Below are 20,967 nucleotides of genomic sequence, written 5' to 3' on the forward strand. Positions count from 1 at the left end.
GATTTAAAGTGTTCGTATCGATATGGACATTAATATTATAATTTTGTCGTCGTATACACTAAAAAGTAAAAATACACAATTTGAGTGCTAGCAGAAACAGTACGACGTTCACCTTCATCCATCGACCACCACTGAAGCTTCAACCGATTGGGATCGATGGCGAGCGAGAAGAAGACGAAGAGAGTTTTGTAGTAAATTCCTTTATAAAGTGAAAGGGAAAGTCCTCTTCAGTTGGTTACTTGGTGTGAGTAGTTTTGGAGTTTGTAGGAAATGGATGCATTTAATTTTTCAATATCATCTCTTCGCTATTACAAACCTCCTTGATTTGACCTAAAACTAAAACTTCTTGCATTTGACACCAATTAAATGGGCTCACATTGGCAAATAACCTTCTCGATCGAGCGGACACTGATATCCGTTCTTGACTAAACACTTAGATATTTAAACCTAATCCGTTAGAAAAGATATTTGACGATGACATGCGTGGAGCGGGACTTAGATCTCTTCTTTATCCCTTTAAATACATGTCCTCGACCAAAAAACTAAAGAATCAAATATCTTTAACAAAAATGTTCGTGGATTGAGTTACAGCACGTCGACAACACAACCCAAAGAGGGTTGGGTTGGATTGTGAAATAATGTCGAGTAATTTGGGTTACTACCAACCCGAAATTTAAATTTTTCCAAAAACGTCCCTCAACCCAATCGATCCTACTTATGTTTTGAAGGTCAAATCAGTAAATTCACACCTAAAAACCAACCTATTTATTCTCTCTTTTTTATTTATTTATTAATTCATTAAAGCTAATTTAGTACCTCTAAAATCATTATACAATTATTTAATTATTATAAAACCTTTTTTTTTATTTATAAATACAATTATTCAATTATTTTAGTTTTTAATTTTTTAATATTATTTTTTTATTTGCTCATAAAATGGTGGCTAAAATTTAATTTAATTTTTTTAAAAGTATTATAATTCAGAGTTTTATTCATATTTTTATTTAATTAAAAAAATTTATGATCGTATTATTAATATGGTCCTCTTAATTTATATTTAATTTAACACTTGGGTTGGGTTATCTATAAATATATTTATTTTTTATATGTACTAAATAAACCTATAAATACAAGCATTCAACCATAAATTAAAAACAATTAATGAATTATTATTATTTTTTAAAAAAACTTAGTTGTTGTCCATTTCATGTTAGAACCATTTTTTCTATTTTTATATTGCTATGTGTTTATATTTTATGTACTTAATTTATTCTCGAGTGGCAAAATGCGTTCACGTCATATTTACGACGGGACCAATATTTAAATATGATAATAATAACATAAAGTTGAAATTAAAATTGAAGACAATGGAAGGGAGCATAGCTTGCCGTAAGGGTGTTCAAAAAATCCGGTGACTTGAAAAACTCGATCGACCAAATTCAACCGAATTTGTATGATTTAGGTCTAGTGTCCTTACTGGCACACCATCTCGTGTCTATCAAAGGGGAAATCCACCCCCTTCAGGGTCCAGTGCCCTAGCACACTGCCTCGTGTCCACTGAAGGGGAAATCCACCCCCTTTAGGGCCTAGTGCCCTAGCACATGTAGGACCTCTCAATCCACCCCTATAGGGCCTAGTATCCTTGCTGGCACACCGCCTTGTGTTCATCGAAGGGGAAATCCACTCCTTTTAGTGCCCTTGCTGACACACCGCCTCGTGTCCACCTCCCCTCGCTAGCATATCGCCCGATGTCTGGCTATGATAGCATTTATAATGGTCCAAGCCCACTGCTAACATAAATTGTTATCTCTGGGTTTTCCCTTTTCGGGCTTCCACTCAAGTTTTTTAAAACGCGTCTACTAGGTAGAGGTTTCCACACCCTTAAAGAATGTTTCGTTATCCTTCCCAATCGATGTGGGATCTCACAGTATCACTAACCTCGGTTACAAATATTAAATATTCTTAATCTTTTAAAAATTAAGTTTGAGTTATAACCCTATTTTCATTTGAGTCTAATTGACCCAACCAAAAAAATGTCTAATCCATAAATCGAGCCGAATTTTTTAACTCGAGCATAAAAAATTCTAATCGAACCAAATTTTATAGGTTAGGTTGGGTTGGGTTGGGTTGGATAGTCGAGATTAGAGAGACTAAAACTAAATAATTTTTGCTTGTAGTAGGACCCATCTTAAATAGAAATTTCACAGCAAAAAAGAATCCTATAAATACCGCATAACAATCGAACCTCCGTTCAGGTCCGAACCGGCAACTGGTTTTTTCTTTTTCGTGATCCGGTATCGCCGCCAGTTACCGTTGCATCTGTATCTATTTCGCCTCCTTTCTTTCTCTCTCGAGCGGCCCATTTCCTTCTACGGCCACCATCGTCCGATCCGGCGCCGGCGTTTTGGGCCTTCAACTTCAGTATCATTATGGACGCCCGCTGCCGATCGACGAAGTCGACGACTACCAAGGTGAAGGAGACGACCAACACCGTCAACGGAGATTCCACGAAGTCTTCCGACGCTCAGGCCCTCCCTCTATACTTCACCAATGCCGTCTTCTTCACGCTGTTCTTCTCCGTCGTGTATTATCTACTCGGCCAGTGGCGGATGAAGATCCGGAACTCTGTTCCTCTGCATTTTGTTACTCCATTGGAGATCGTTGCTCTTGTCGCCTTAGTAGCCTCGCTCGTGTACCTTATTGGATTCTTCGGCATCGATTTTGTTCAGTCTCTGTTTCTCCGTCCGACGGCGGAAGGGTGGACGTCGGAGGACGACGATGAGCGTTCCATTGTTAAAGATGATTCGCGGAAAGTGCCGTGTGGTGCAGCGCTTGATTGTGCTGTTTCTCCTCAAGTTCCACCTACAGTTCTGTCTGTACCAAAATCGGTTGATCTGCTGCCAGTTCCGATCAAATTGAACGAAGAAGATGAGGAAATCGTGAAATCCGTGGTGGTTGGGACTACTCCGTCGTACTCTCTTGAATCGAAGCTCGGAGACTGTGCTAGAGCGGCGGCAATCCGCCGTGAGGCGCTTCAGAGGATTACCAGTAAGTCTCTCTCCGGTTTGCCTCTGGACGGCTTCGATTACGCTTCGATTTTAGGGCAGTGCTGTGAGATGCCAGTTGGATACGTCCAGATTCCGGTAGGTATTGCAGGTCCGCTTTTGCTCGATGAAAAAGAATTTTCAGTGCCGATGGCTACAACAGAGGGATGTTTGGTTGCGAGCACAAATCGAGGATGCAAGGCGATTCACCTATCTGGAGGAGCCAACAGCGTCTTGTTGAGAGACGGAATGACCAGAGCTCCGGTGGTGAGATTCGCCACCGCGAAGAGAGCCGCTCAACTCAAGATTTTTCTCGAAGAACCTGAAAATTTCGAGACTCTGGCTTTGGTTTTCAACAAATCGAGCCGATTCGCGAGATTGCAAAACATCAAATGCGCCATTTCCGGTAAAAACCTCTATATGAGATTCTCGTGCAGCACCGGCGACGCCATGGGAATGAACATGGTCTCTAAAGGTGTGCAGAACGTTCTGGATTTCTTGCAGGAGGATTTCCCTGACATGGATGTCATCGGCATCTCAGGTAAGTTAACAATAGTGTAAACTACAACAAAATCACAACAACGAATTCGAATTTATTCCAAAAACCGTTTAAAAATCATTTGATTGCTGTGATTAGGAAATTTCTGCTCTGACAAGAAGGCCGCTGCCGTGAACTGGATTGAAGGAAGGGGAAAATCGGTGGTTTGTGAGGCGATAATTAAAGGCGATGTGGTGAGGAAGGTGTTGAAAACCAACGTGGAGGCTTTGGTGGAACTTAACATGCTTAAGAACCTTGCTGGGTCCGCCATTGCTGGAGCACTGGGTGGATTTAATGCTCACGCCAGTAACATTGTCACTGCCATTTACATAGCCACTGGCCAAGATCCTGCACAGAACGTGGAGAGTTCTCACTGCATTACAATGATGGAAGCTGTGAATGATGGCAGGGATCTTCACGTGTCCGTTACCATGCCTTCCATTGAGGTAATTTTCCTTTTCCCTTCTCCTTATTCAATTCATTTGGAATAATTTCTTTTCTAAGTACAAAATACTTCATTCATATGATTGGATTAAATTCAAATTTTTTATCTCTAATAATGCATTTCTAGGTTTAGATCTTATTTTCGTTAGCATCTGAAGTATTTTAAGCTGGAAATGTGTGATCCCACATTAGTCGAGGAGGAGAACGAAACATGTTTTTTATAAAAGTGTGGAAACATCTCCTTACTAAACGGAGGTGGATTGTGAGATCCCACATCGATCGATTGGGGAGTAAACGAAACATTCTAGTGGAAACTTCTCTACCAGACAGTCTTTAAGGGGGTAGATTGTGAGAACATTCTTTATAAGGGTGTGAAAACTTCTCTACCAGACAGTCTTGGAGAGGGTAGATTGTGAGATCTCACATCAATTGTGGAGGATAAATTGTCCCGAGGTAGATAAGAGTGTGGAAACTTCTCTACCAGACAATCTTGCAGGGGATAGATTGTGAGATCTCATATCGATTGTAGAGGAGAAATTGTCTCGAGGGGTAGATTGAGAGATCTCACATCGATTATGGAGGAAAACGAAACATTCTTTTTATAAGGGGGTGAAAATCTCTTTCTAAAGGACGTCTTTATAAGGGTGTGGGGTGTGGAAACTTCTTTCGAAAACTTATTTATAACACATCGATTCCGGAAGAGAACTAAGGGTGTGGAAACCTTAAAACGAAGTTCTAAATGTATTCTTTTTCTCAGTGTATTGAGTTTGTTAGATGAACAACACGACTATACACAATGGTATGATATTGTCCACTTTGAGCATAAATTTTCATGACTCGTGCCAATGGAGAGTGTATTATTTGATTATAAACCCAGGATTATTCCCTCCTTAAATTAGTTGATATGAGACTTTCATCATCCAACCGGTTATAGTGTCGATTGGGTTTGGTTACGTAGGTTGGTACCATCGGTGGGGGCACACAACTGGCCTCCCAATCGGCTTGTCTGAATCTGCTTGGAGTTAAGGGCGCCAACAGAGAAGCGCCAGGCTCAAACGCAAGGCTATTGGCCACCATTGTAGCAGGCTCTGTTCTTGCTGGAGAGCTCTCTCTCATGTCTGCCCTTGCAGCTGGACAGCTCGTCAAAAGCCACTTGAAATACAACAGATCAAGCAGAGACATCCCCAGTGTTTCATCCTCCTCTTAGTCTCTTCACACTCCACAACAACCACCGCCAAACTCGCCGGTGCTACGCCGTCCACGGCGGAGGTATGTATAAAAACTAAAAAATAAAAAAATAAAACACAATGGTTTCTTGAATTTTCTGTTTCAATTTCTGTGTAACTTCTGTTCCTTACTTCAAAATAATATTAATATCAAATTATTTTCATTTTAAAATTAGGATATTTGAAAATATTACATAAATTAAAAATATGATTTTCTTCTAACTATTATTTTGTGACGAAATTTTGTCCTTTTCTATCTAATATTATTTTTCTCTAACAAACTTAATTTTTTTTTTTTTTTTTTTTATCACAATTTTAGTATTTTAGAAGCTGGAAACAATTATTCCTACTCATTTTGATGGGAAAAATCTTACATGGTTGATGACGTGGCAAAGTACGTAACGTAAATTTGACACGTGGCACTAGGTTAATTAAAAAAAAAAGAAAATTAAACAGGAAATCAAATGGGGTCAAGTTATAAATGTATTTATTTTTATTTTATTTTGGCCTTTCAGTACTCAACACGTGGGGCTGAATTAATTATTTAAAAAAATAAAGTATTATAAAATGGTTTAATTACTTCCTCATGACACGTGTCCCACTGTTTTCTCTCCTCGTTTTCCAACTTACCGACAAAACATTTTCATTTTTTTCCGCCACGACTCTCACAACACGTGGCACAATTTGCTGTTTTCTTTTTCTATGAAAGTCTCACGTCAACTAATTTAATGAATGTTTTGGGTTTACAATCAATGAAAACTCTTTCAGGTAGTGATGCCTCATCGAAAAGCCTAAAATAAAGTCATGAGAGCTTATACTTAAATTGTGGAGAGTCGTGTTCATCTAACATTTTCATTATTATTTTATTCTTTTTTTATTTCATGCCACTGACTCACAACACGTGGTACAGTTGCTAGTTTTTGTTTTTCCCTCCCCTATTTCATTTTCGTATTTATGACAAACAAGTCAATTCAATTGAGTATTGATTTAATGTCAATTTTAATGGCATCTTTTTTAATTTATTGACTCAACCATCAAAATCCACCCGTCTAACTCCGAACTTGTATAAATGCTTAGGGTAGGGTTGGGTAGAGTAGGGTGCGGTGAAAATTAAATAAGTATGACTAGTATTTGTAGGGGCTGGGGTCGGGAAAATAAATTGAGTAAAGTTTAAATGTACTTATGTTGTATTATTGAATAGAACTTTTTTTCTTTTATAGGTTGTATTAATTAAAACTTTAGACTAATAACTATATTAAATATCAATTTAGACAATTTCGGAGTGATTTATAATTATTTTTACTTAAATTTATTTAAAATAAGTTTAAAATTATCTTTTTAATCATTATGTTTTTTTAAGTATTTAAATTTATGAAAATGGGTGATTTTGAATTGATTTTAAATGAAATTAGTAAAAAAAAAGTTTAATTAATTAATTAATTATCTAAATATACAAATGTACTCTCCTTTTATTCTTCTTTTTCTCAATTTATTTATTTATTTTTTGAAAATTTACTTAGGACGAGAGACAAATAGAAGAAAAAGAACCGAAAATGACAATGAACGATGGTGACGTTGATAATCAAGCCCATAACTGAGCTCACGAGCTCGACTCATTGGATTAATTTTTGGTTTGGAGATCGAGCTTGACCCGACAAAAGAAAGTTTATTAGAACCGTCTTTTTTAAGTTAAAAAATAGTTTTTTTTATTTTTATTTATTTAGAATTTATAAAAACTCATAAAAATAATCCAAATTAACCAACAGGCTTCGAAAATCTCTTACGTTTTCCTCCACAAACACAATCCTTAAAATCCTCAACACAGATGTCTAAATTTACCCTTGTACCAATCTGGTGTGTCTCCAACCACACATCTCTACCGTTGGATCAATCCGTCAATGTTATGTCCCCAATTTTCCACCATTGCTCTCCTAACTTCTTGGAGCAATGCTTCTAATTTCAAACACATTTCCCATTTCTTCTCTCCTCTGAGCTAAAAATCAACTTCTTTTCATATCTTTTGCTTCATGAAAATGGTAGAACATGAGTTTTGATTGAAACTCAAACGCATTTGGACCTAAAAACCAACATCAACAATGGCAACTTTAACCAACCAAACATCCAAGAAAGCCATTCGCAGCCCGGGCGGGGCGTCGAATTCTGCAGCCAATCGAGGTTCAAGTGGACAATCGGTTAAGTTCGCACGAAGAACGTCGAGTGGCCGATATGTCAGCCTATCCAGAGATGATCTCGACATGTCCGGAGAGGTATCGGGGGATTATATTAACTACACCGTCCATATTCCTCCAACCCCGGATAATCAACCGATGGATACATCGATAGCCACCAAAGCGGAGGAGCAATACGTCGCAAACTCGCTGTTTACCGGTGGATTCAACAGCGTCACACGAGCACATCTCATGGATAAGGTGATCGATTCCGAGGTTACTCATCCTCAAATGGCTGGAGCTAAAGGCTCATCCTGTGCCATGCCTGCTTGTGATGGCAAGGTCATGAAGGACGAGCGGGGTAAAGATATCACTCCTTGTGAATGCAGGTTCGATTCATTCATCCGCTTAAACTCTTGAGTTTTACAAAAAACGCTTCAAAGGGTCTAACCTCCCGAGCGTTATTTTGAATTCTTGTTTACCATATATATCATATTTAATCTTTTAGGGCTTACCATAGGTATCATGGCAAATATCTTGTATTCATTTATTGTTATTTTCATATCCTTTCACACCATTTAGGTGCAGTAGTTTTAGCAAATATTCTCATAACTCCCGAGCGTTATTTTGAACGTGTCATTCGGTTCGGTACAGGTTTAGAATTTGTCGGGATTGCTATCTCGATGCATTGAAGGACACAGGGCTTTGTCCTGGATGCAAAGAGCCCTACAAAGTGGGTGACTATGATGAAGATTCTAATGACTATTCTAATGGAACATTACAATTAAAAGGCCATGATGGGTCTAAATCAATGATGAAGCTAAACCAAGGTGGAGAATTTGATCACAACAAATGGTTGTTTGAGTCAAAAGGAACCTATGGTGTTGGCAATGCATACTTGAATCAAGACGACGGGTACGGTGATGGCAACGACGACAAGTTCCGTGAAGGAATGTTGGAGTCGATGGACAAGCCATGGAAACCGCTGAGTCGAACGTTTCCGATCCCGGCTAGCATCATAAGTCCATACAGGTTTATTTCGTTTTACATGTTCGAAAACGTTCAAATATTTATCGATATGTTCGTAAAATCGATGATCGTTTGCAGGCTGTTGATATTGATAAGACTTGTGGTGTTGGGTTTCTTTTTGCATTGGAGAGTGCAACATCCAAATGAGGATGCAATATGGCTATGGTTGATGTCTATAGTATGTGAAATATGGTTCGCTTTCTCTTGGATTCTCGATCAAATTCCGAAGGTATGTCCCGTTAATCGAGCTACCGATCTTCAAGTTCTTTACGACAAGTTCGATGCTCCGTCTCCGTTGAATCCCACCGGGCGTTCCGATCTCCCGGGAGTTGACATGTTTGTATCCACAGCGGATCCTGAAAAGGAACCGGTTCTTGTAACGGCGAATACGATATTATCCATTCTTGCAGCGGATTATCCGGTTGAAAAACTTGCTTGCTACATCTCTGATGATGGAGGTGCACTCTTGACATTCGAGGCGATGGCGGAGGCTGCTAGCTTTGCGGATTTGTGGGTGCCGTTTTGTCGTAAGCATGATATCGAGCCGAGAAATCCCGAAAGCTATTTTAGTTTAAAAGTGGATCCAACGAAGAATAAGAGTAGGTCGGATTTTGTGAAGGATAGAAGGAAAATTAAGCGAGAGTACGACGAGTTTAAGGTTCGAACAAATGGGCTTCCCGACGCGATTAGGAGGCGATCGGATGCTTTCAATGCAAGAGAGGAGATGAAGATGTGGAAACACAAGAAAGAAACTGGAGGAGATCCCATGGAGCCAATTAAGGTTCAAAAAGCAACATGGATGGCTGATGGAAGCCATTGGCCTGGTACTTGGGTTGTCCCTTCTGGTGACCATTCTAAGGGTGATCATGCAGGAATTCTTCAGGTATGTTCAAACGCTAAATTTGTCTTTGTAACGGTTCAAACCCACCGTTAGCTGATACTATCCTCTTTGAGCTATCTCTCGAGGTTTTTAAAACGCATCTCGTGGTAGGGAGAGGTTTCCATACCCTTATAATGAATGCTTCGTCCTCCTCCCCAACCGACGTGGGATCTCACAATCCACCGTCGGGCACTCGTTCCCTTCTCCAATCGATGTGGGACCCCCCAATCCACCCTCCCTTTGGGACCCTGTGTCCTTGTTAACACACTGCCTCGTGTCCACCCTCCTTGGGGGCTTAGCCTCCTCACTAGCACATTACCCGATGTCTGGTTTTGATACCATTTGTAACAGCTCAAGCCTATACCACTAGTAGATATTGTCCTCTTTGGGCTTCCCCTTTTGGGCTTCCCCTTTTGGGCTCCCCCTCAAAGTTTTTAAAACGCGTCTGCTAGTGAGAAATTTCCATACCCTTACAAAGAATACTTCGTTCTCCTCCCCAATTGACGTGGGATCTCAAAATCCACCTCTCGGGCCCAGTGTCCTCACTAGCACTCGTTCTCTTCTCCAATCTATGTGGAACCCGCTTCGAGGCACAACGTCCTTGTTGGCACACCGCCTCGTGTCCACCCCACTTCAGGGCTTAGCCTCCTCACTGACAAATCCCCCTATATCTGGCTCTGATATCATTTGTAACCGCCCAAGCTTACCACTAACCGATATTGTTCTCTTTAGGCTTTCCCTTTCGGGCTTCCCCTCAATATTTTTAAAACCCGTCTACTAGGGAGAAGTTTCCACACCCTTATAATAAATGCTTCCTTCTCCTCCCCAACCGAGGCGAGATCTCACAATCTTAATGTAATTAATTTTACAGGTGATGTTGAAGCCTCCAAGCCACGACCCATTATTGGGGAGTACAGACGAGAAGATCATAGACTTCACAGACGTCGACATTCGTCTTCCAATGTTCGTATACGTATCTCGTGAGAAACGACCTGGATACGATCACAACAAAAAGGCAGGCGCCATGAACGCCCTGGTACGAGCCTCGGCCGTGTTGTCAAATGGTCCATTCATTCTCAACCTTGATTGTGACCATTATGTGTATAACTGCAAAGCCATCAAAGAGGGAATGTGCTTCATGATGGACCGTGGTGGGGAGGATATTTGTTACATCCAATTCCCTCAAAGATTTGAAGGCATTGATCCTTCTGATCGATATGCCAATCATAATACTGTCTTCTTTGATGGCAATATGAGAGCGCTCGATGGAATACAAGGTCCGGTGTACGTCGGAACGGGTTGTATGTTTCGTCGCTTCGCCCTCTACGGTTTCGACCCGCCTCAACCCGATATGGTTAAGCCTAAAAGTGATTCCTCTGAAACACAACCTTTGCAAACACAGCCTTTGCAATCCACTGACTTTGATCCTGACCTTGATGTCAATTTACTTCCCAAGCGTTTTGGAAATTCTACCATGTTGGCTGACTCGATACCGGTTGCCGAGTTTCAAGGCCGCCCGATTGCTGATCATCCTGCAGTTCGGTATGGACGCCCTCCCGGTGTTCTTCGGGCTCCTCGTCAACCCCTCGACGCTGCAACCGTTGCTGAATCTGTCTCCGTAATTTCTTGCTGGTATGAACTTAAAAAAATGTTTAATAGGTCACTCAACTTTGAACTTGATATGGATGCATTGAATAGGTACGAGGATAAAACGGAATGGGGCGAGCGAGTAGGGTGGATTTATGGCTCGGTGACAGAGGATGTGGTCACTGGCTACCGTATGCACAACCGTGGATGGCATTCTGTTTACTGCATCACCAAGCGCGATGCCTTCCGTGGGTCGGCTCCAATCAATCTCACTGATCGACTTCACCAAGTGCTCCGATGGGCGACGGGTTCGGTCGAGATTTTCTTCTCGAAAAATAATGCATTGCTGGCTTCGAGACGCCTCAAAATTCTGCAACGTCTCGCCTACCTCAACGTCGGCATCTACCCCTTCACCTCGATCTTCCTCATTGTCTACTGCTTCCTCCCAGCTCTCTCCCTTTTCTCTGGCAACTTCATTGTCCAAACACTCAATGTCACCTTCTTGGTGTACCTTCTCATCATCACTGTCTGTTTAATCTCCTTAGCCATTTTGGAAGTCAAGTGGTCTGGCATTGGCTTGGAAGAATGGTGGAGAAATGAACAGTTTTGGCTCATTTCAGGTAACCGTTAACTTTAATACGCTTACGGTTCAAGCCTACCGCTACCAGATATTGTCCTTTTTGGGCTTTCCCTTTTAGGCTTCCCGTTAAGGTTTTTAAAACGCGTATGCTAGGGATAGGTTTCCACACCCTTGTAAAGGGTGTTTTGTTCTCCTCCCCAACCAATGTGGGATCTTACAATCCACCCCTTTCGGGGCCCAACATCCTCGTTGACACTCGTTCCCTTCATCAATCGACGTGGAACCCTCTAATCCACCCCCATTCGGAGCCCAGCATCCTTGCTGGCACACTACCTCGTGTCCGCCCCTTCGGGGCTCAGTCTCTTTGCTAACACATCGCCTGGTGTCTGGCTCTAATATCATTTGTAACGGCCCAAACCCACTGCTTAGCAGATATTGTTCTCTTTGGGCTTTCCCTTACAGGCTTCCCCTCAAAGTTTTTAAAATGCGTATGCTAGAAAGAGATTTTCACACTCTTTATAAGGGGTGTTTCGTTCTCCTCCCCAACGAATGTGGGATCTTACAATCCACCCCCTTCGGGGCCCAGCATCCTCGCTGACACTCGTTCCCTTCTTCAATCGATGTGGGACTCTCTAATCCATTCTCCTTCGGGACCCAGCATCCTTGCTGGCACACCGCCTCGTGTCCGCCCCCTTCAGGACTCAGCCTCCTAGCTCGCACATTGCTCAGTGTCTAGCTTTGATACCATTTGTAACGGCTCAAGCCACCACTAGCCGGTATTGTCCTTTTTGGGCTTTCCCTTTTGAGCTTCCTCTCAAGGTGTTTAAAACGCGTCTACTAGGGAGAGATTTCCATACCCTTATAAAGGGTATTTCGTTTTCCTCCCCAACCGATATAAGATCTTACACTAACATTTTAACCCATGATCTCAGGCACGTCAGCTCACTTAGCAGCTGTGGTCCAAGGCTTATTAAAGGTGGTAGCAGGGATCGAGATCTCTTTCACGTTAACATCAAAGTCATCAGGAGACGACGTCGAAGACATTTACGCAGACTTATACCTCGTGAAATGGACGTCGTTGATGGTTCCTCCCATTGTGATAGCCCTAATGAACATAATAGCCATGGTGGTAGCATTCTCAAGAACAATATACAGCACAGTGCCACAATGGAGCAAGTTCATAGGTGGGGCTTTCTTTAGCTTCTGGGTTTTGGCTCATTTGTATCCTTTTGCTAAAGGGTTGATGGGAAGAAGAGGAAAAACGCCAACAATTGTGATAGTTTGGTCAGGCTTGATTGCTATCACACTCTCTTTGTTGTGGATAGCCATTAGCCCACCAAAGCCAACTGCTGCTGATGCCGCCATTGGGGGAGGAGGCTTTGAATTCCCATGAACAGATATCAATTATTGGATATTCATTCAATCAATATCTCTGGACACACTCATCAACAATTTAGATTCATTTTGAAAGTTTTTAAATTTATGTAAACTCAAGAATGTTACTTGTTTTTTTTTTTTTCCTTTTTGTAAAAACTTTTTTTTTTTTTTGCTTTCATTTTCTTATTTGATTTGTCTCGATCTATGGAATAAGAGAGAAATGTGTTTATTTCACTTCCGACGTTTCCTTAAATCTCGTTTCATTGAAAAGATGAGGCTCTCAATGTGTTGATTATTGAAATCAGCCTCCACAAGTCCTTTTCTGTCGTTTATTCATGAATTTATAGACCGGTTGGTTTATGTCGGGGCTAGAGATGTCCAGGGGCGGGATGGGACGGGGAAGCCTTCTAAAATCCCATTCTTGCCACCTATTTCATTTCTCGTCCGCACAAAATTTTTTCATTTATTTCATCTCAGAATTATTCTTAAAAAAAATTATTTTAAATCTTTCATTTTAAATATAATCTTTATTAAAAAAAATATCATGAAAAATCAATTTATTTCATAAGCTACCAAATTCTAAAAATTAAAATTTTTACATTATAATATAGTTTTTAACAATTAAAAAAATATGTAAATATTACCTCGATCTCGTTTATATAACAGGAAAAAATGTTCTTCACTCCCTCGTCCATTCGTGTATTTGATTTATTTATTATTATTATTGAAATAAAATAAAGATAAAGAGAAAAAAAAAAACAAAACAAAACAAAAACAAAAAAACACAAATTCAATTTGATGGAATAAATCAAATCCAAATGCGTTCAATAATTTCGGAATTTCAATCTGGCGTTGGTGAGGGGACGCGTGCATTTGAGAGAGTAATCGGCGAACCATTGGAACAAAACCTTCCAAAATTTTGAAGCCTTCGAGGAGGCTGCGCTTCCATACGAAGAATCCATCGCCAACCTCCAACTCTCAACGATTTCGCACCGTCTCTTCGCGATCATCGTCCAATTTTCCACTTCATCCACGGTATTTTTCATCTTCCACTTCTGCTTCTCCATCTCTCTCTCTCTCTCTCTCTCTCTCTCTCTATAACCCTCTTTCCTTTTCGCTCCAGATTAAACCCCCAATTTCCCCGCTTCTTTCGATTTCCCGGCAAAATTAAATTTCGTTTCTAGGGTTTTTTGAACCCCAGGAACTGGAGCCCCTCAGTGGGTTATCCCTCGCCTTTGATTGATCGAGTCTTTGCCGAGTATAGTTGGAGGTTTGAAGTCTGAATTGATTTTCTGGATAATGGGTTTTGGTTGTTTTTGTGTTTGATTTAATGGGTACTGTGGCCATCGCTCGAATTTGAGATGAGATGGCTGGCTTCATTTGCGAGGTCGGTTATGTTATTTCTCTGTCTTCGCATGTTCCTATTCTACGGTAGATTTATGGGTTTAATGAGATTGTTGTTTTGTTGTTGCTGAGTGGTTGATCTCTTCTAGTCAGAGCTTTCACTCACCTGGTTGGAACGGATATAGAGTTTGTAAAATAAGTTCTGATTAAACATTAACTGTGTTCATATGGATAATGAAGTGATTGAGTTTGATATTGGATTGGGAGGAGGCAGTGGGAGGGAGGGAGATGACTATTCTATTGGTATGGTGCATCATTCCATTGAGGATGAAGAAATGGTTGATAGCCCTCCTCTGAGTAGCCTTGGTGGTGGCGCTGGCAGTGGTGAGATATATCTTCCTGAGGGTGATCTTTTGGATCTTGAACCTTATGAAGGAATGGAATTCGAGTCTGAAGAGGCTGCCAAAGCTTTCTATAATTCATATGCTCGACGTGTTGGGTTCAGTACTCGTGTCAGCTCGTCCCGTCGGTCTAGGCGCGATGGAGCGATTATACAAAGGCAATTTGTTTGTGCCAAAGAGGGTTTCAGGAATATGAATGAGAAGCGAACTAAAGATAGAGAAATTAAGCGCCCTCGAACGATCACTAGAGTGGGTTGCAAAGCATCCTTGTCTGTAAAGATGCACGATTCTGGGAAATGGGTTGTCTCTGGATTTGTTAGAGAGCATAATCATGAGTTAGTTCCTCCTGATCAGGTGCACTGCTTGCGGTCTCATAGGCAAATATCAGGTCCAGCAAAGACCTTAATTGATACTTTACAGGCTGCTGGGATGGGTCCTCGTAGGATTATGTCGGCACTGATAAAGGAGTATGGAGGAATCAGTAAAGTTGGATTTACTGAGGTTGATTGTCGAAATTATATGAGGAATAATCGCCAAAGGAGCTTAGAAGGAGACATTCAGCTGCTTTTGGATTACTTGAGGCAAATGCATTCTGAAAATCCGAACTTCTTCTATGCGGTGCAGGGTGAGGAGGATCAGTGTGTGGGCAATGTCTTTTGGGCCGATCCAAAGGCTCGGATGAACTATACTTACTTTGGGGATACCGTTACATTTGACACTACCTATAGGTCAAACAGATATCGTCTGCCCTTTGCTCCTTTCACCGGGGTGAATCATCATGGACAGCCCGTGTTATTTGGCTGTGCTTTTCTAATAAATGAATCTGAAGCATCATTCAATTGGCTATTTAGAACGTGGCTTTTGGCAATGTCTGGTCGCCCACCTGTGTCAATTACTACCGATCATGATGCAATAATACAGTCAGCCATTACACAAGTTTTCCCTGAGACCCGTCACCGTTTCTGCAAATGGCATATTTTCAAGAAATGCCAGGAGATGCTTTCTCATGTGTTTCTGAAACACCCAAGCTTTGAAGCTGACTTCCACAAATGTGTAAATTTGACCGACTCTATCGAGGAATTTGAGTCCTGCTGGCTGTCACTTGTTGACAGATATGATCTCAGGGATCATGAGTGGCTTCAAACAATTTACTCTGCTCGGAGGCAGTGGGTTCCGGTGTATTTGCGGGATACTTTTTTCGCTGAAATGTCTATTACCCAGCGAAGTGATAGCATGAATTCATATTTTGATGGGTACGTGAATGCTTCGACCAATTTGAGTCAGTTCTTCAAACTGTATGAAAAAGCTTTAGAGAGTCGGAATGAGAAAGAAGTGAAAGCAGATTATGATACAATGAACACTTCCCCTGTTCTAAAAACTCCATCTCCAATGGAAAAACAGGTTTCTGAGCTTTACACCAGGAAGCTGTTCTCAAGATTCCAAGAGGAGTTAGTTGGCACATTAACTTTTATGGCGTCGAAGGCTGATGACGATGGGGAAATTATAACATATCAAGTGGCCAAATTTGGCGAGGATCATAAAGCTCACTATGTGAAATTCAATGTTTTGGAGATGAGAGCAAGTTGTAGTTGCCAGATGTTCGAGTTCTCAGGCCTTCTGTGCGGACATATCTTGGCTGTCTTCAGAGTGACCAATGTTCTTACACTTCCATCTTATTACATTTTGAAGCGATGGACAAGAAATGCAAAGAGTAACGTGATGTTGGATGACCATGTGAATGATATCTATAACAACTATCTTGAATCTCATACTGTGAGATACAATACCCTACGCCACGAGGCTTTTAAATTCATCGAGGAAGGAGCAAAGACTGTGGATACGTATAATGTGGCAAAAGATGCCCTTCAAGAGGCTGCAAAAAGGGTTGCTCATACAACGAGGAATGATGGGAAAAATTATACAATCAATGGGCGTATTAAAATGGACCCTGGAAACGACAGAAGCTATACATATCATAGTAGTAGCAGGAATCACGACGAGATATTGAGTAAAAACATGTCGGAGGTAGAAGTTCACTGTCTTTTGTATCTATCCGTTCTGTTTTTTGATTTGACTGGAATTCGTTATTCAAGATTTCTAGCTAGAGGAAAAGCGGGATTTCTACTCCTTTTAGCACCTTACAGATTTAGTTTAGTGTTGGAGTTTGTTACTTCGTTTTCTTTCAATCCTGCTTCTACACTTAGTTCAACTGATCAACCTTTTAACTATATTGGTGGTCGGATCTTACGGTATGCATAAGCGTTTGGTATACGATAGAACCTGCTCCTCGAAGTTCTAGCTTTCACTGCATTACTTGGGAACTTGCTAGATTTGGAGTTTCAGAGTACTTCATATTCCTTTCTTGTTAAATTTCTTTTTTCTTGGGACTTTTCGATGTTTGGACTTTGGATAGCGTGTTTTTTTTCCTAGTCTTGGATAGATTTATCTTTTAATTATGCACATAACTGACAATCTTTCATTCTCTTGCATGTCGAGACAGACACGATTTCGTTTTGACTTTATTTTACTCTTGAAATTTTCGGCAGGATGACTTGGACAAGAAAATCAACGAGCTTACCAATGAATTGGAGTGTGCAAATCGGAAGTGCGACGTTTACCGGTCTAACCTTTTTTCAATGCTGAAAGACATTGAGGACCACAAACTGCAATTATCTATTAAAGTGCAGAACATAAAAATTAGTATGAAAGATAGCATTTGAAGGTGTAGTAGACGTATATAGTGAGTCCTCGTCTCATCTCAATACCAAATAAATTTCTAACCTCGGTCTCATCGAGAAGTACGTTAGTAATGGGGATGTAAACCTGTTTTTTGTCGAGTATTTGATTGATTCTCCCCTACCTGTATGCAACAATTTAGAGGTGATAGTTTCTTGATTTACTGTCACTGGAGATCAATCACCGTGTTTCTATTTTCACTGCAAGATTTTTCTGGCCATCCAATGGGGTCCTCATTGCAGTATGATACTCCCTCAATGGTGCCAGAAACATACAGTTATCTTGTTAATCTTCTTGTTCTTCGCATTTGAGTTCGCAAAGTCTAAAACGAAGATTACACGTAATAGTTGCTCCCCAATTCGATTTGCTTACTTTAGCATGTCATGATTCTATTTGATTTGATTTGGGTTTTTCTTCATTTTAATGTTGATTTTGGATTCTTTATTTTGATCTTGTAGGGGAAGATAATAGCTGACTTTGAAGATAGTGGCGATGTTCATCTTATTGCTGGCTTACCTATTCAGATCAGTATCCTTTTCCACATCAATTTCTGAGTTGAAAACTGCTGATATATATATATATATATATATATATGTTTATCTTATTGCTGTCTTGATTTGGGTAGCAAATAAGGAATGCCAGTAGCCTTTTAACTGAATGTACAGGAAATTCTTTGTAGATTTGGTAGTATTTTTGGTATGGTGATGAAGTAAGCTGTAGTCTGTTCAGAAAGATGTAATTGGTTAGCTGCTCAGTGGTCAGTGGTAGCAAACTAGTTGTAGTTTTATATCATTTTCGTTGATCTGTTTCTTGGGTTTGATTTCTGGTTCCAAAGAAATTTTGAGCTGAAATTGAAACAGGAAACAGAATAACTAGTTCTTGTTCTTGTTCTACTAGTTCTTGTTCTTGTTCTTGGTCTTGGTAGAGACAAAGAGACAAGATGGTTGAAATAAATGAACAAATTCATGGATTTGGCTGTCCTGTTCTTATTTGTTGTTGACTTTGATTTGATTTGGGACAGAGAGTGATCTCTCTTCTGTTTCATTGTACCAGATGCCCATGAATCATCAGACAAAATCTGATGCTTCATTATATCCTCAAATATGAACATCCTCGTAAGCCCCAAAATTGACCAAAAACATGTCATATTGTGTGGATATAACATTATAAAACTTGCATTTTATTATATATACTTTTATACTATATGAATACAAGTTTATATAGTTTAAAATGCAGGCCTGTGTTGATCTCGAGTTTATTAGAGATGTGAACGATGGGAGATTCACTAAATCAACGCTAACAACACTAAATCAATGGTAACAATATGGTTCAGGTTATCATAGTCGTATGATGTTTTGTGTTAGAATTAGGGATATACGTTGCTTAGTAAGGTCGGTTTTCGGTTTTATGTTGTGTAATTTTAGTTATATTAAATTCTTTTGTTCTCACAAATTGTTCTTATCCATCTTAATGGGCCATCACACATTGTTCTTATCTATCCTAATTACTCCAAGGAAGATAAGTTCTTATCTATCCTAATTACTCTAAGGAAGACAATTTCTTCCTTTCTTCTTAAGAGAATCAGATAATGATCCAAAGAAAAACGATAGCCACAACGATTGGAGAGAGGAACGAGTGTCAACGAGGGCACTAGGCTTCGAAGGAGGGTGGATTGTGAGATTCCTCATCGGTTGGAGAGGGGAATGAAACATTAGGGAAGCCCGAAAGGAAAGTCCAAAGAAAACAATATCTGTTAATGGTGGGCTCGGGCCATTACCGAGAGTCGGGCAAGTTAAAAAAGGACAATATATTTGCTAGTGGTGAGCCTGGGCTTTATAGAGGTCGGGCAACTCCAAAGAGGACAATATCTATTAGCGGTGGATCACTAAAGAGAGAAATATTCCTTTTCTAAGAGATCAATGGAGCAAAAGATAACCAAACGAATTCTTCATTATTCAAAGAAACTTTGAAGTTGAAGAACAAATTCTTGATGTTTTGCTCTCCACCAAAGAAACCACTACAAATTTCAAGCTACAATGGGTATCAGCTCAGGTTTGGTCAAAAGAACAATGAATATCACTCTTTAAAAGTAATTAGCTAAGCCAAAACCTTCTTCCATGGAATCAGATTCTTACCAATTTCATCTCCTTCTCTCAACCCACTTTCTACCCCTTCATAATTGTTCTAACATTTCCAAGTTATTCTTGTTCTTACAAGATTTGTGCCAAAAATTAATCAAAATCGACTCTTTTTGGTGTTCAAATCCAAATCAAACTGCCCCTTCTTCGTTATAAAGCTATGAACTCTTCCACATTTCAAGCAAATCAAGAGCAAATAAGCAATGAAGATTGAAAAACAAGTGCTTCACCCTATCCATCCATGGCACAACCTGAATCTATCCCACACTGATACCCCTTTCAACTGTGCTGGCTGTCATGAAGCTGGTATTGGCTTCAACTACCAATGCCTGCAATGTGACTTCACCTTGCACAAGCTCTGTGCCATGGCCCCTCCCAAGATCACTCACCCGTTCTACCCGAAATGTGCTTTCGACTTCTTCTTTTCTCCCCCCGGTGCCACCGCGAGGTTCTGTGACGCTTGTCGAAATGATGTTTCGGGATTTGTTTACCATTGTAAACGCTGTGGTTTCGATCTCCACCCTTGTTGCGCAAATCTCCCTCAAGTGCTTGATGATGGCGAACACGATCTTTACCTTAGTATGAAGCTTTCGGGACCGTGCCATCGTTGCGGAGGCCGGGGACCGGGATGGTCTTATAAGTCGAAATGTAGGAGCTATAATCTTCACTTGTCTTGTGTGAAGGAATTGCTTGTAGAGAGCTGGCAAGCTATGTACCTAAAAGTGGATAAGAATAAAGTCATTGAGGTTCAGACAAGGATTCCAAGCCTTAAGGGGACATGCCAAAGCCATCCAAGGGGAAGAGGAAAGGTTGAGCAAGGGTTTCTAATGGCTAGCCGGGCCGTTCGGTGCATCGTCTCCGCTATGCTCGGCGACCCGACAGCCATGATTGCTGCCGTTGTTGGTAGCCTCATATCCAAGTAAATCATGCGTAATTTTATGTTGTTTCTTTGGTTCGTGTTTGGTCTGTGTGTAATGTTGTAAAATAATGTTGTTTCTAGATAGAATGAAAATATCAATTCATTTCTGATATCGACGTTGAAACTACATGAATATATGAAAAGCTCGATTCATTCCTTAAGTTGTCCGAAAATGTCAACATGTCAATGGAAATTTAAAAGGTCGGTTTCGTTATACCTATTGATCAAGTACTGTACGAAAGCTTCTATAAATTAAAAGCGCTTAGAATCTAGGCTTTCAATTTTATCGAGATCGTAAGCTTCAATTAATGGAAGATCGAGAGAAAATTTGGTTTCATGATGTAAGAAGTTGTTCGAGGTAAACCTAGATCTCCGCTACCGACTCGAACCTAACCAAGAAACTACTACATTTATTATTTATTTCCTATTTAAAATATAGATATGATTACTTTAAAAGGAAAATCACATATAATTAAATAAAGAAGAAAAAGGAAAGATTGAAAAGAAATTACATATTTAAGGATAGTTAGTATTATTTTGGAGATGCAGGGTATCA

The 20,967-nt window shown here is 40.3% G+C and overlaps 4 protein-coding genes across 7 annotated transcripts; all 4 read left to right on the forward strand.

Moving 5' to 3' along the window:
• The first annotated feature begins 2,243 nt into the window (after window positions 1-2,243).
• LOC111811700 (3-hydroxy-3-methylglutaryl-coenzyme A reductase 1-like) lies at window positions 2,244-5,359 on the forward strand. The gene is made up of 3 exons (XM_023698704.1): window positions 2,244-3,585; window positions 3,682-4,028; window positions 4,985-5,359. The coding sequence occupies exons 1-3, from the start codon at window positions 2,430-2,432 to the stop codon at window positions 5,231-5,233; spliced, it is 1,752 nt and encodes a 583-aa protein (XP_023554472.1). The 5' UTR covers window positions 2,244-2,429; the 3' UTR covers window positions 5,234-5,359.
• Window positions 5,360-7,348: 1,989 nt separating this feature from the next.
• On the forward strand, window positions 7,349-12,944 carry LOC111811636 (cellulose synthase-like protein D4). Its single transcript, XM_023698583.1, has 6 exons — window positions 7,349-7,809; window positions 8,075-8,452; window positions 8,528-9,332; window positions 10,201-10,961; window positions 11,028-11,536; window positions 12,429-12,944. The coding sequence occupies exons 1-6, from the start codon at window positions 7,349-7,351 to the stop codon at window positions 12,887-12,889; spliced, it is 3,375 nt and encodes a 1,124-aa protein (XP_023554351.1). The 3' UTR covers window positions 12,890-12,944.
• Window positions 12,945-13,703: 759 nt separating this feature from the next.
• On the forward strand, window positions 13,704-18,334 carry LOC111811651 (protein FAR1-RELATED SEQUENCE 5-like). Of its 4 annotated transcripts, none has more exons than XR_002817581.1 (4): window positions 13,704-16,643; window positions 17,165-17,358; window positions 17,562-17,694; window positions 17,813-18,334. XR_002817581.1 is itself a non-coding variant. In XM_023698623.1 (3 exons), the coding sequence occupies exons 1-2, from the start codon at window positions 14,445-14,447 to the stop codon at window positions 17,336-17,338; spliced, it is 2,373 nt and encodes a 790-aa protein (XP_023554391.1). In that variant the 5' UTR covers window positions 13,704-14,444; the 3' UTR covers window positions 17,339-17,358; window positions 17,813-18,334. The 4 variants fall into 4 exon arrangements, 1 of the variants encoding a protein (XP_023554391.1); XR_002817580.1 differs by having other exon boundaries at window positions 13,704-13,908; window positions 13,997-16,643; window positions 17,165-17,694; XR_002817579.1 differs by having other exon boundaries at window positions 17,165-17,694.
• A 1,361-nt stretch (window positions 18,335-19,695) lies between these two features.
• Window positions 19,696-20,415, forward strand: LOC111776437. Its single transcript, XM_023655872.1, has one exon. It carries the CDS (start codon window positions 19,696-19,698, stop codon window positions 20,413-20,415), a length of 720 nt encoding a protein of 239 aa, XP_023511640.1.
• Window positions 20,416-20,967: the final 552 nt, after the last annotated feature.

The sequence above is a fragment of the Cucurbita pepo genome, chromosome LG15 (assembly GCF_002806865.2).
Source record: "Cucurbita pepo subsp. pepo cultivar mu-cu-16 chromosome LG15, ASM280686v2, whole genome shotgun sequence".
Classification (NCBI taxonomy): domain Eukaryota; kingdom Viridiplantae; phylum Streptophyta; class Magnoliopsida; order Cucurbitales; family Cucurbitaceae; genus Cucurbita; species Cucurbita pepo.